The following is a 15,560-nucleotide window of genomic DNA, read 5'->3' as shown; positions in this document are numbered from 1 at the left end:
TTGTTCGCTTTTATGTGTAGGTAGATGATTAAAAACCATGTTTTCCTTAGATATGTTACAGATTTTGTTCTCGGTTCAAGATTTTATACGATGGTGGAAGTATCTATCTAGCAAAAAATAAGTGCGGCAAGATGTGATGGGCACATGCTTATTTAGATGGAAATATGGATGAAATTTTCAAAAAACTAACGGCAACTGCTATATTGGCTATTTTTAATGAGTTTAAGGACTAAATCGGCAGATGAAATAATTGAGAGGGGTAAGTTCGAAAAGGGTAATAGTTCAGGGGGTAAAACGGCTAAAAATCCTTAAATTAATGTGTTGTTGTTTTTAAATTAATGTTTTAGTTTCTTGGGTGGGCTGTTGTTGTTTTTAAATGAATCATATCCTATCCAAAAATATTTTTCTCTTCTAAAATAGTACTTTAATTCAATTATCCAATATATTTAAATAATACACTAAAAACTAATAAAATATTGAGGGGGCTATGATTTAGCCATGCATTGGAAACGGTAAAAATATAGTCCAGCATTATTCCTTAAAAAACTATAAGAGCTCATTTGGTACACGGGATTGGCTTGGACTGGCTTGGACTAAATTTAGTACCATGTTTGTTTTATCTAATCCTAGTCTTAGATGGGATTGCTAATACCGGGCCCACCAAAAACACCTCCTTAGGAGGGGACTAGAATCCCATGTGGAAGGGGAGGATTAGCTAGTCTCAATGCTCACCAATGTATAAAATGCATATATTATATTGTAAAATTAATAACATATATTATTATTATTAAACTTACTTACACATATACTATAATATACATATATACATGTATATACACATAAATTTATAATATATGTATATATGTACATATATGTGTATATATATACATACACATATATACATATATAATACCCATATACATATATACATGTATATTATTATTATAATATGTTGCAAAAAGAGAGAAGAAATTAATTGTCTTCCACCAATGGCATGAGAAGGAGGAGAAATAGGCAATGTGTTGCAAAAAGAGAGAAGAACTCAAGTTGGATTTGATGACTTTGCCTTTTACAGCTCATGCTGTACAGTCCATTTGCAGGCCTGAAAACAGAATTCTCCCATGCTCAAATGAATAAATATCCTTCATGAAATTTGTTCATTAAGATGTCGACTAACACATATCCAAAAATTGGAGCAATTGGATAAACACTCAATCCACAGGCTGTCACACACCAAGACGGGTTCTAGAACTTTGCCTTTTACAGCTCATGCTGTACAGTCCATTTGCAGGCCTGAAAACCGAATTCTCCCATGCTCAAATGAATAAATATCCTTCATGAAATTTGTTCATTAAGATGTCGACTAACACATATCCAAAACTTGGAGCAATTGGATAAAAACTCAATCCACAGGCTGTCACACACCAAGACAGGTTCTAGAAGACAGCTTGCACATGCAGCTGGAATGAAAGGGACTTCATGCTTCTATAAATAGGCAGCAACTCAAGAGGGTGGGAAGGATAATTTCAAGAGTGATACACGGCAGAAGGAAGGAAAGAAAGGAAGAGAGAAAGAGAGAGAGAGTGAGGAAGAAAGAGAACAATGATGGAAAGGAAAGAACCAAGAGCTAATAACTCTTTTAAACTTGTTCTTCCTTTCCTAGTTCTCATGTAAATTATGTATTTTAGTTTCTTTGTTTTGTTTTAAATATTAATTATGTCTATTTAAATTACTTAACTAAGGTTGGATGAAACACCATTATTAAATAGAATTCTAGTTTTTATTTTCAATTCTCAAATATTGTGGTGTTCAATGATTATAATTTTCACTTCACATGATTAATAGATTAATCTTCTTTTCACCACTTCTATCATGTATTGTGACATATAACATGTATTTGTGGTAGTTAAGAGTTTGGATTAATCTATTAATTCATCCTTGGTTTATATTTTTAGTTTACAAATTTCTTTGATATTTTGTTATTCAAATAAACTTTTTCACATAGGATGCTTAGGAAACTTTGATCCTTTGTAGTTAAATAATTTTGTTTACATTTTATGCTTAGAATTTGTACTTATGAAGGGAAGGAGAATTTACTTATGATATAAATTACAAGCTTAATTGATAAATCTTGAGAAAGCAGTAGATTGATTTCTAGATTGCTACTCCATGGGAATTGAAAGATAAATAATTAGGATCTTATGGAATGATGGTGTGGATTCCAATACCTTAGTTATTTTTCTTATAAGTTTAAATCTTAATTTCAGTTTATTGTCATTTCCATATTTGTTTTATGCTTTATTTAATTTTCTTTATCAACAAACAAATCACCATTTGAATCAACTAGGTTGGCAATGAAATTAACTTGGGTATAATTGGTTTTCTATCTTTACACGCAATCCCTTGGGTACGATCTCGCTCTTACACGCTTATGCTATATTCGATTCGTGCGCTTGCGAGTTTATAACTTTTAAAAGAAACCTCTTTTGAGGCACAACAAGTTTTTGGCGCCGTTGCCGGGGATTGCAACGGAAAACTAATCATATTTTGGTTAATTAAATTCTTCCACTAGTTATAATTTAGTTTTGTAATATATATAAAACTTTTAAAAAAGAAAAAAAAACGAAATTATAAAACATAAAAAAAAAAATTTAGATTTTGTCAATTATCTTGTTTCTATTGTAATATGTATTAACCTTTTATAAAAAAATATTACAAAAAAAAAAAAATTGAAAAAAAAATAATTTTGATTTTGTTAATTCTCTTGTTCATATTGTAATATCATTGTGTATTAATTTTTCATTTCTTTGTTTCAGTTATATCGTTAAAGCTTCTTTTGGTGCAACTTTGGACTTGGAAGAAGTTTTATATTTTATTTTATTTTATTTTAAGAAAGTTCATTTCTTTTTCTTTATGTCAATTTGTGTGCTTATTGCTTGAACTTTATGTGCTTGTTTGTACAGGTATCAATAAAAAAGGAAAAGAAGACAACTCTAATCATAAGGAGGAGAAGTGTGGAGTAGTAGGAGAAGTCGCGACCTCCAAATGCATCCATGCTCGACCTAATCGCTTCAAGGGGGATCATTCCAATCTTTTCTCTTTTCTTGTTTTGTTATTGTTATTATTATTTATTATTATTATTATTATTTTTATTTTTATTATTAATTTTTTTTTTTAAACAAATTTTTTAAAATAAAAAAAATAAATTTTTTTTCATATGAGCTGACTTTTGGTAACTTCAGTGAGTGTCTTCGTCAATACAGTGTCTAGGAGTTCTATAGGCGACACCTTCGGTGTCTAAGAAGTTTGGGTTTTAAGCGGGACCATTGTGACCCCTCCAACCTTCCCGGATCCCCTGGCTGTGTTTTCTGAGGCCCTTAACTGGTCATCCGTGAGTTGCTTGTATATTTGTGTTTTTAAAATAAGTTATTGTTATTATTATTATTATTATTATTATTATTTTTTACAAAGTGTAAAATAAAAAAAATAAAAAAATAAAAACAATATAATTTTTGCTTATTTCTTTGTGTGGTTATTTTTGTATTTTTTATGACTGTTTATTTTGTATTTGTATAGATTTTAGTTTTCTTTTTGTGTGTTTTATTTCATTTTGGTCTTTATTTCTTTTTTTTGCTTGGATTTTTTATTTTTTATTTATTTTTTATTTTTTATTTTTGTCTTTTATTCTGCAATGGATAAATACCAAGGGATTGGCACGCATATTTTCCAGGTATTGTCTTTCTATATCATTTACCCTCTTATTCCATGCATTTGCTATGCTTTTATTTTGAAACATTAAGGGCAATGTTTGATTTAGGTTTGGGGGTAAGGTTTAGAAGTTTTGTTTTGTTTTGTTTTTATTTATTTATTTATTTTTTTTTTTTAAGGTAATTCCGAATTTCTTGTTTCTCTTTGCTTTTATTACTGTAATTCTTGCTTTCTTTTACTTGTTTATGTATTTAATTTGTTGTTAAGTTTGGGAAGTAGATTGCTTCATGATTGCACACACAGAAATTTGGCTCAAAAACTTATTCATTTCATAAACATGTGATTACATACACAAAAGTGAAAATGCATACATAAATTTCTCAATCACATGTTTGTTTCCAGATTATGAGCCACCTGAGGCATCATGCTAATTGCCTCTACTTGCTCTTACTTGTAGAACCTGCAAAAGTTCGACATGATCATTATTTCTCTTCTGCAGTGCTTCTACATTCTGGTTGGCCAAGTAGAGCCGTTTCTGCAAATCCGCCACCAGAGCTTTCAAAGAAGCCACCTCATCGCTCAAAGCTCCACACTCTCGCGTCCTCGCCAGTAGGCGCAAGCCCAGATTTGTGGCCGAGACCGCTTGGAGCGCGGTAAAAGTGTGGGACTCATCCACTGCCACATTGTCAGACCTGTGTGCTATATGCCAATGATCTGCCGGTGTGAGCTTGCTGCCAATCATGCCTCCCAGCAGCACTGCTCTGTTCGGCCTTGCCTTAGCAAAGTTCGGTATTGCCTCAGCAAAGTTTGAGGCCGTGCCGTGATGATATGTAGAGTTTGGGAAGACAGGGTTTGGAGGAGCCCTTATCTGGGCATTCGGAGGTGCAAGGGACAATTCAAGGTTGAGATCATCAAGGTGAGCGCATGAGGATGCCATTGTTTTGTTTCTGAATTATTTGATGGTTTTTCTTGAATTTGCAGGAAGAAATGAAGGGTACTCCAACACTTAACCAATGCACGGTTTAAATAGACATCTACTGATGAGGGAGCCGACATCCACTTCGGATCTCCAAATTGCTATCCAGCCGTTGCCCTTTTTTCTCGGATCCCTACGCTTCACGAGGATTTTGCGGTCACATGCATTTAGAAGGGAGCATTTCTACTTTCACTTTACTTTTCTTTTTACCTCCGTGTTTTCTGGTGTTTTATGTTTTTGCCCGTTACTTTCATTTTTTTTGGTGCTTTGTGTTTTGCTTTGTTTTATTTTAAGTTTGGGAAGTGTGTTTTCCCTTTCGGCTGTCATCTTTGTTTTGTTTGGGAAGTGTGCTACTCTTTCTTTTGCAACTTAATTTCTTTTATTTCTGGAAAAAAAAAAAAGAGTGAAACAAAATGAAAATGAAAAATACAGGGGAAGGGCGAAACAAACAGGCACACCAATAATACATTAGAAATTATTTTTTCACAGTGCTCGGTGTCTCGACCATAGGAGCTTTGAGTTTGGCCCTCTGGATGTCCTCTCCAGGGTCTTCACGCACAGCCTCTTGGGGCTCATCACTTGAGCTCCCAAAGATCGCAATCTTCGCTTCAGCAAAACTTCTCTCACGATCTGATTGCTTGCGTTTCCCTGGTCGGTCTAGGTCCTCCAGCTGCTTTCGCATGTCTCGAGAGTACAACTCTACCATCTTTGATAGGTTTTTATTCTCGTCCCGCAATACTTCTAGCTGGTGTCGATTCACCTCCACTATCCTTGACCTCTCCCTTTTCAAGCTTTTTATAACACTCTGACAATCTTCAACTATACTTCGCTCCGCCGCCAACTGACCTTTCAGCACCTCTACCTCATGGGACTTCGCAAGTAGGCGATGACCCAAACTTGCGACACATGTTGTACTCTGCACGCTTAGTGCCAGGGCGTCGCTCACGACCCGATTGTCGTCCCTTGTGCCCAGCACACGTATATCTTTAGGAGTCACTAGATTTCTCGCAACTCCAATGGCAACATCGTTGTCCAGGAGTATTGAGTCATTTACTGTTACAGGCCCTCGTGCGGAGGCAAAATAGGGCACCCATACTGGTGCCACTGCTTGGCCCCATGTTTGAGTCGGTGGAGCTAAGTTAAGATCCAACGAAAATGGATAGGAAGAGGCCATTTTGATTTTTCACTCTCTTTTCTTCTTTCTTTTCTCTTTTGTTTGTTTAGGAGTTTGTGTTTTTCATTTTTTCTCTGCCTTTTATAGACTTAATTTTTTCTAAACCCTAGCCGCTGCGCTTCTGAGTTTCGCGCACCCCTACGGCTTATCTCCATCTGCCGCACCCGTCCCCCAACCCTCTTAACTGCATTTCTGCCTTTCAGCGCTTTCAAGAAATAAAAAGTCGCCGCGCCTTCCTACGAAGCCAATAATTCTGGCTTGGGGGATGTAAAAGCGGCCTCTGCACGCTGACATGTCCCTCACCTCTTTTGGCCCGTGACCTATCAGTAAACGAGACATCCGGCCCCTCTTCTCTCTTTTCAGAAATCTCGTTCCTTGCGCTTCTGACAACGCTTCTTTGTTTTCTTTAATTTTTAATAATAATAATAATAATAAAAGAAGTGTTTGGGCTTTCGTTTGGGTTGGGTTTTCAATTGATTTGAACGTCCTCATGGGCTGGATTTCTGCGTGCGTAGAACTGTTGTTAGGGCTTACTGTTGTATTTAGTTTAGTTTTGTTCCGTTTGATTTTGTTTTGTTTTTGCAACTGAGTTGTAGTTTTAATTCTTGTTTGTTCTTTTATTTAATTACTTTAAATCCCTTTCATTTCTTGTTATAACTTTGCTGATGCCTAAATTTTTCAACATTGAGGACAATGTTTATTTCTAAGTTTGGGAAGGGATAGCAAGTCTTATTTTCGTTTCACTTAATTTCTTGCTTTCTTTTAGTTTGTTTTCTTTTCAGTTTTGAGTCATTTTGTTTTCAAGTCACTTTCCGGACACATAAGATGAGATTGTGATGAATGTTTACATGACTTGATTGAAAATGTCTATATAAAAAAAAATTATTATTCACGTATTCACTGAATGGCATCGTTCTAGCATGATATGTTTGAACCACTCTATGCACTTGCCATTTGTTTCATAATTCTCTAGTTAAGGGACTTGCATGATCCAAAGAATTGTATCAAGCATGAATTAGACTTGTATAACCATATAATGTGAGCTTTGAGCCTTGTGCTTCATTTCATGAGTGTTATACACATATTCTTATTTTCTTGTCATCCAAGTTGTTGTTTGATCTCATTATTCATTGACTTGGTTGAGCACTTAAAAAAAAAAACATTCATTCTTGTGCAATTTGATTACGTGACATTTGAGAAATGATATTAAGGCCCTCTTTGAACCGTTTGTGCCTTTCAAACTAACCGTATGCATGCTTAAGCATGATTTTCCATTGTAACCACTTTGAGCCTACATGTAAGCCTTTTCTTTCATTTAACCAATTATTAGTCTTAGCATTAGCCTGAAAAACAAGAATTTACCTTTCTAAGGAACTCATGAGCTTTAGTTTGGATGTGTTTTTTATGCTAAGTTTGGGAAGAGATATTACATTTTTTTTTTTTTTTTAAAAAAAAGAAAAAAAAGAAAAGAAGAAGAACTTCACTCAAAGAGTGAAAGAAAAGAGAAAAGTTGTGGTTAAGTGACATTGGATTCAGATTTCGAGTCCAAGTTTCTTTATTGGCTTCAAAAAATAAATTGATGGTTGTTCAAATAGAAGAAAGGAGTGTGAATCAAAATAAATGGAGGCATAAAGCTTTGTGGTCTAAATGATCACGTAAAATAAAATAAAAAAATCTTAAGCGTGAGGATTCAAAGTCTTGTAATCAACTGTTATATGCTCTTACATTGTGAGTTCCTTGAACTTTGTTGTATCCATATCCTTCATTTCTCACTCACCTTACACCCTTAGCCCCATTACAACCCATGGTAAAGACCTAAATTGATCCTAAATGTCATGTGGTTCAATTGCACACATTTTTAACTTTTAAGTGTTTGGCATCCTTCTTGAGATCATAGTCATGCATATTTTCCATCCTTCTATTATGAGTTAAGTCCCTTATGGTTTAACTCTATTATCATATTTATTATTGAGTGATGCATTGTAACCCTCTTCCGAGTGATTCATTTGTGAGAGGACAACTTTGGTGAGATTTGAAGTTACATTTGTGCTTGGTATGATTTTTGAAGTTTTGTAAAAACTGAAATTAGAGAATGAGTTGAATTTGGCCATCACACTACTACACTTTAAGCATATTGTGTTTTGAACATTGCCACCTTGTAAATAATGTCTAAAACTGAGCTTTCTTTGTTAAAACGTTTAAGTCATGTGCATGAGTCATTTCTTTTCAGAAAATGTGCGGAAAGATTGTTTTGAGTTTTTATTTTTGTTTTTATTTTGAATTTGTTTTTGTTTTTGTTTTTGTTTTTGTTTTTTTTTTCTTTCTTTTAAGTTTTCTAATTACTTTGTTTTACAGAGTCAGTAAAACGTTTGTGGGTATCGTATCTGTTAAACCCTCAGGAGACACAACTCCTCCTACTAGGGATGCCTAGAGGTTTAAAGGCTTGTTGCATATGCTAAATGCAATCGAGATCCCTGCGAAAGTGGCTTAGTTTTCTTTTCTACTTAGTTTTTATTTTCTTTTGCTCGAGGACTAGCAAAATATAGGTTTGGGGGTATTTGATGAGCACAAAATTAATACAAGTTTTATCCTTAAATTTATATTTGTTAGTATTTTCTTTTGTATTATGTAAATCTATTAGAGTATTTGTATTGGTGATTTCCAATCTTTGTTTTTGTATTTAATGAGTGGTTGTTTGTAGATATTAATTGTCTTCCACCAATGGCATGAGAAGGAGGAGAAATAGGCAATGTGTTGCAAAAAGAGAGAAGAACTCAAGTTGGATTTGATGACTTTGCCTTTTACAGCTCATGCTGTACAGTCCATTTGCAGGCCTGAAAACAGAATTCTCCCATGCTCAAATGAATAAATATCCTTCATGAAATTTGTTCATTAAGATGTCGACTAACACATATCCAAAAATTGGAGCAATTGGATAAACACTCAATCCACAGGCTGTCACACACCAAGACGGGTTCTAGAACTTTGCCTTTTACAGCTCATGCTGTACAGTCCATTTGCAGGCCTGAAAACCGAATTCTCCCATGCTCAAATGAATAAATATCCTTCATGAAATTTGTTCATTAAGATGTCGACTAACACATATCCAAAACTTGGAGCAATTGGATAAAAACTCAATCCACAGGCTGTCACACACCAAGACAGGTTCTAGAAGACAGCTTGCACATGCAGCTGGAATGAAAGGGACTTCATGCTTCTATAAATAGGCAGCAACTCAAGAGGGTGGGAAGGATAATTTCAAGAGTGATACACGGCAGAAGGAAGGAAAGAAAGGAAGAGAGAAAGAGAGAGAGAGTGAGGAAGAAAGAGAACAATGATGGAAAGGAAAGAACCAAGAGCTAATAACTCTTTTAAACTTGTTCTTCCTTTCCTAGTTCTCATGTAAATTATGTATTTTAGTTTCTTTGTTTTGTTTTAAATATTAATTATGTCTATTTAAATTACTTAACTAAGGTTGGATGAAACACCATTATTAAATAGAATTCTAGTTTTTATTTTCAATTCTCAAATATTGTGGTGTTCAATGATTATAATTTTCACTTCACATGATTAATAGATTAATCTTCTTTTCACCACTTCTATCATGTATTGTGACATATAACATGTATTTGTGGTAGTTAAGAGTTTGGATTAATCTATTAATTCATCCTTGGTTTATATTTTTAGTTTACAAATTTCTTTGATATTTTGTTATTCAAATAAACTTTTTCACATAGGATGCTTAGGAAACTTTGATCCTTTGTAGTTAAATAATTTTGTTTACATTTTATGCTTAGAATTTGTACTTATGAAGGGAAGGAGAATTTACTTATGATATAAATTACAAGCTTAATTGATAAATCTTGAGAAAGCAGTAGATTGATTTCTAGATTGCTACTCCATGGGAATTGAAAGATAAATAATTAGGATCTTATGGAATGATGGTGTGGATTCCAATACCTTAGTTATTTTTCTTATAAGTTTAAATCTTAATTTCAGTTTATTGTCATTTCCATATTTGTTTTATGCTTTATTTAATTTTCTTTATCAACAAACAAATCACCATTTGAATCAACTAGGTTGGCAATGAAATTAACTTGGGTATAATTGGTTTTCTATCTTTACACGCAATCCCTTGGGTACGATCTCGCTCTTACACGCTTATGCTATATTCGATTCGTGCGCTTGCGAGTTTATAACTTTTAAAAGAAACCTCTTTTGAGGCACAACAAATACATATATATATATATACGTATATATACATATATGTGTATATATATTATACCCATGTATGTATTATAGTATACATATATACACATATACATTATATATGTATTATATATATTGTAATATACATATATACATGTATATACATGTATATATATATTATAAAATACATATATATATGTATGTATTATACCCATGTATATATTATAATATACATATATACACCTATATACACATATATTATATATGTATAATGTATGTATATATATATATATATATATAATATACATATATACATGGGTATAATACATATATATATATATATATATATATGTATTTTATAATATAATATATATACATGTATATACATGTATGTGTACATATATATATACATACATATATCTATATTATTTATAATATACATATATACATGTATATACACATAAATGTCACATATATTATAAAATACATGTGTACACATACATAATATATGTATTTATACATATATACATATACATAGATAGTTTTGAAAAACTAAAAAAAATCTAGTCCTAGTCCAAGCATACACCAAACGCAGGATAAGTGTTATCCAACTTAGACCAAGCCAAGCCAAGCCAAGCCAAGCCAAGATAGCCCCTAAGCATAGTCCATGCCAAGACAGTCTTGTGTACCAAACGAGCCCTAAATGATGGCAAATTGCTTGGCTAATGGGAGCTTCAATCGAGATCTGGGCTTCTGTATTTATGATGTTGCTCCTAGTTGGGTAGGTTCCTTGTTAGCTGATGATGTGTTAGGGGTGTCTCGAACCTGTTTGATTTGTTCTGAGTCTGTTTAGTTTGCTTTTGGGGTGTTAACCCCCCTTTTTTCACCCAAAATAAAAAATTGTAAATGATGGACTAAATTTTATGGGTGGGCTATATTTAGCCCTCCATTGTTGGAGATGGCCTTAGGGCCCAAATGTGGATGATCCTACCAACTTCCCTCTTTGTTAAAAGGGAACTGTCCTTAATGCTTAAAATTCGAGGTAACTAGGTCGAACTCTCCTTTTGGAACGTGAGATTTCAAACCTAGAAATGTAGTTCATTTTATGGTTTAATTCTTGGATATTATACTAAAAATGCATCCAAGTTTGTCCATGTTTGGAAAGAAAGCCATCCACATGCATATTTTAATTGATTCAATGTATGTATTCATTCAAATCTCATATGTTACAGATCTCAAGTCTTTGCATTTACCCGCATTTAAGAGAAAATCTTGGACATCCACGTCACCATGAGATTTTTTCTCTCCCCAAAACACAGATTTGGAGTTAATCGTGGTGAGCCAAAAGGAAAGAATACAAAATGATTTCCCTTTTTTTGGACATTCCTTATCCTACATTATTATTTTATTCCTTAATTAGAATTCTTGATGAAAAAAGCCCTTAGCAATAGCAACCCATATATGGCCAAGTTTGCTTGTTTGTTGTTGTTGATGAGCACGCTTTATTGTGATGCCTTTTTTTCTTTGACTAGATTTTTTCTCAATTTGGGAGGATCTATTTTTTGTTTTTGGGCAGTAGTGTTCTTTTTTCTTTTTGTTTCATCGTGATTGTTTCAAGAGTGAATCTTTGTTAAATCATGTTGTTCCTTCCTGGCTTTTACGTTGGGTTTTGGATGTCTTGATCCTCTCCGCTGTATAATCTTATGGTGTTCTAATAAAGCATCTATCCACCAACAAAAAATAGCAACCCATAAAAAAATAAAAATAAAAATAAAAGATAAAAAAAACCAACCGCTTAAAATATGCATATGGCCTTCTTTCCAAACAAGGATTTGGATGCATTTTTAGTATAATACCCAAGAATTGAACCATAAAAATGAATTACATTTCTAGGTTTGAAATCTCACGTTCCAAAAGATTTCCCTTTTTTTGGACACTCCTTATCCTACATTATTATTTTATTCCTTCAGAATTCTTGATGATATAAAAAATAAAAAATAAAAGATAAAAAAAACCAACCGCTATATATACCTTACCTAGCAACATCAATCTCTACCCTCAAACTAAAAAATTCAACAAAATCAATAACTCAGTCACGTACAATGCGTCTTCAATGGGTTATTGCAGTCCTTGTTCTGGTCGTTCCTCTTGTGACTGCTGCTGCCCCAGATGAAGTTCTTGAGACTTGGGATCCCGTACAGAACACCAGCGAACCATATTGGATAAACACCGCAGAGTTCGCTGTCACTTCGTATAACAAGCATGAGAAGAAGAATTTGGTGTTTGAAAGCGTGGTCAAGGGCAAGACACGCTACGAGGTAACAGGCCTCTATATTGTTCTTGTCATTAAGGTCAAAGATGGGTCATTGCCCAGTGCAAATTATGATGTTGCAGTACGTGATAAGTATGCTGGTCCTAATCCTTTGGATTTGATATACTTCCGCAAAAGACCTCTCAAATTTTATTTGGATAATGTTCAATGATATGTTGCTGTAATTGTGACATCTTCGTTTACAACAAAACAATACAAATTAATAAAGTATTCTAAATCTTTTTAATTGTATAAGTTTGAATTTTTGTTCTTCTTTTTTGTTGGGATTTTATTTTGTTTTTTGAGGGAGGAGAGGAAAGAGAGAGTCATTGACAATAATTTCGTGACTGCGAGATCTAGACAGAAGGAAGAAAGAGATGAAGAGAGGCTGCGATAATGCTTAGGATAAAACAGGTCAAATGTTGCCCCTATTGCGGGAAGTGCAACCAGATCCATCTCTGTGTTTTCTCATTCAAACTATAAAGCTTTAGCTTTACTAGGCCAGCGCCTTCTGCGAGCCCTCCGTTTCCTCCCATCTTTTTTCTCCTTGTCTTTTTCCTTCAAGTCCCTCTCACCTCTTCGTTTATACATCTTGAAAGTGATCTGCCTATCTGCAGCCATCTTCCTCACCTTCTCGGTGATCTCAGCTGCAATCTGTCTGTTATAAAGTTTCCTTAAACCGCGCATGAGCTTTGCAAAGGTATCCGGCTGTGGCATCACATCTGCCTCCATCATGTCCAAGCAGTATGAACAAGCCTCCTTCACATGCCCCTTTGAAAACAGTGCATGAATCCAAATTGTCCATGCAGAGACATTGAGCTCACATCCTTTAGTCACAATGCAACTCCAAACATCTTTAGCCACTTCTAGCTTCTCATCTCTCAACAAAGCATTCATCAACTCCTTCAAGCTACCATATTGTGGGCCAGATAGAAGACCTCTCCCAACCATTTCTTTAAAATAATCACAAGCATCAATCAAAAAACCTTGCCCAAGAAACCCATGAATCATAATGACAAAGGTATCAAGCCCTGGAGAAAACCCGGCAACTTCCATTTCATTCCAAAGTCGAACACCTTCCTTCACCTCCCCCAATTTGCACGCCAATCGAATCAAGGTGTTGTAAATACAAAGATCAGGAATGCAACCAATCTTTCTCATCTCCTCCATTAATTCCACACATTCCTCCAGCTCTTCCTTCTTCTCATGAGCCAGCATAATGTGCATGTAAGTCATCTGATTCGGCATAAAACCTTTCTGTATCATACCATCCAAAATCTCATAACTCCTCTCAATCTTCCCCCACTTACAAAACCCACTAATCAAAGTAGTGTAAGTCACAACATCAGCCTCACAACCACTCCTCTGCATCTCAACAAACACCCTCATTGCCTCCTCCATCTTTTCTCGACCGCAAAGTGCCTGAATCACAGTCGTAAATGAAGCAGCATTGGGCTCACAACCCTTCCTTCTCATCTCCTTTAAAAGCTCATACGCATCAACCATCTTCCCAGCTTGAGCATACCCACTTAACAAATTGTTAAAAACCACAATGTCAGGCTCTAACCCAGCTTCCTTCATCTGCACCAACACGAATTTCGCCTCCATAAGCTTCCCTTCTCTACACCAACCATACAACAAAGACGTAAAATGCTTAACACTCGGCGTAAACCTCACACGCATATCCTCAAACAGCGAAGCTGCTTCTTTAACACTACCATTTTTACACAGAGCATCCAACAAACAACCAAACACATACTCATCCGGTTCACACCCGTACTTAGGCATTTCGTCGAGCACGTCAACTGCTTTCTTCACCATTCTCGCGGACGCAAACCGTCGCATCAAAACGACAAAAACTTCTTGGGTAATCAGATGTGGGTTCTCTTTCCTCATTTCTTCAAGCAGGGCCCAAACGGCAGCGAATTGACGCATTTTGCTCAAGCTTTTGATCATGGCTTTGTACACTTCGTAACTGGGTCTGTAATTAGGCTGCTGCGAAGCCCACACGAAGAACCTGTACCCTAAATTCCCAGCATCCCCGCACCGGTTAAGCACTCGCTCGGCCAAGCCCGACCTCAAAACGACGCCGGATTGTTCCAGAGCCAGCTCGAGTTTAGGGACCCTCGAGTGGAATTTCCTTAATATTCTGTAAATCTTCTCCACGTCGACGGCGAACTCGCAGTGGTTCGGGTCGTCCGGGGATGCTTCTGGGTCGGTTTCGAGGCAGACCAACCCGAACCCGGATCTTCTTTCGCTGAAGACATGCGGATTGTTTGTTTGCTTGGTGGGTTTGTGGTTTGTGTGAAAGAGGTTGAAGGGGCTGTTTGGTTTGGAGGAAAGTGAGAGATGGTGTTTGGTGCAGAGAGACATGGTTTGCTGACATAACCTCCGCATGTTGTCTACCTCTGCAACTCAACTCAGCTCAACATTCTCGTACCGCCATGTCTATTTTGCTGAAGCATTTCTTGACGGAAACTAAACGGTGCGTTTTGGTATTAGGTCATTTACGCAAAATTACAAACTGTGTAGACGAAATAGGGGGGAGCTTCTATAATGAGGGTTTATAGTGAGGAGGCTATTTGAGGAGGCCCATCTCACCATCAAAAGGGGTGTGGACCCCCCAATGCACCCCCCATGTACTTTGTTTTTAATTGTTGATGGTGAGATTTCACCTCCTCAAATAACCTCCTCACTCAACCTCCTCATTCTAGCCTCTCCAGAAATAGGGAGGGAAGAGGAAAGTAGCCCACATACTTTGTATTGTGTTGTGTTTTGGATTGGGCTTTTATTTTGTTTGGTTGAGTCTTGCTTTTATTTTTCTGATTTTTGTATTGAGCTTTTATGCAACTTTTCTTTTTTATGGTAATGACATGTTCATTTCTTTGAAAAAAAAAAAAAAAAAAAAAAAAGTTGTGTTGTGTGCATGTTGGTTAGGTATAAAGTTTACAACTTATAATAATGATTAATGTCACAAAGTCATACGTTTTTGTGTGAAAATATTCTTAGTAGAGTGTTACATCATTTCCTAATTAGAAGATATCTTAAGTTTGAATTTGTCCACCCATTGATCAAATAAGAAAAACATATCTCTTGGTCCTATATGCTCATTGTAATCAAGTATCTATTTAGCATTGAAAGTGTGGCAAGATGAACATTATCATAAAATAAAGCTTGTTATT

The 15,560-nt window shown here is 35.3% G+C and overlaps 2 protein-coding genes and 1 long non-coding RNA gene across 3 annotated transcripts; 2 read left to right on the top strand and 1 right to left on the bottom strand.

The window, feature by feature from the left end:
• The first annotated feature begins 977 nt into the window (after nt 1-977).
• LOC148293615 (uncharacterized) lies at nt 978-9,867 on the top strand. The gene is made up of 2 exons (XR_015836608.1): nt 978-3,730; nt 4,208-9,867. It is a non-coding gene; the product is annotated as an uncharacterized LOC148293615 (long non-coding RNA).
• A 2,302-nt stretch (nt 9,868-12,169) lies between these two features.
• On the top strand, nt 12,170-12,550 carry LOC110745828 (cysteine proteinase inhibitor 5-like). Its single transcript, XM_021945976.2, has one exon. It carries the CDS (start codon nt 12,170-12,172, stop codon nt 12,548-12,550), a length of 381 nt encoding a protein of 126 aa, XP_021801668.1.
• Nucleotides 12,551-12,748: 198 nt separating this feature from the next.
• LOC148293614 (Tetratricopeptide repeat (TPR)-like superfamily protein) lies at nt 12,749-14,918 on the bottom strand. Its single transcript, XM_088254180.1, has one exon. The coding sequence runs from the start codon at nt 14,773-14,775 to the stop codon at nt 12,856-12,858; it is 1,920 nt and encodes a 639-aa protein (XP_088110306.1). The 5' UTR covers nt 14,776-14,918; the 3' UTR covers nt 12,749-12,855.
• Nucleotides 14,919-15,560: the final 642 nt, after the last annotated feature.

Source organism: Prunus avium, chromosome 6 (assembly GCF_965620075.1).
Source record: "Prunus avium chromosome 6, drPruAviu1.hap1.1, whole genome shotgun sequence".
Lineage (NCBI taxonomy): Eukaryota > Viridiplantae > Streptophyta > Magnoliopsida > Rosales > Rosaceae > Prunus > Prunus avium.
Note: the sequence above shows the minus strand (reverse complement) of the source record. Positions and strands in the feature narration are given on the sequence as shown.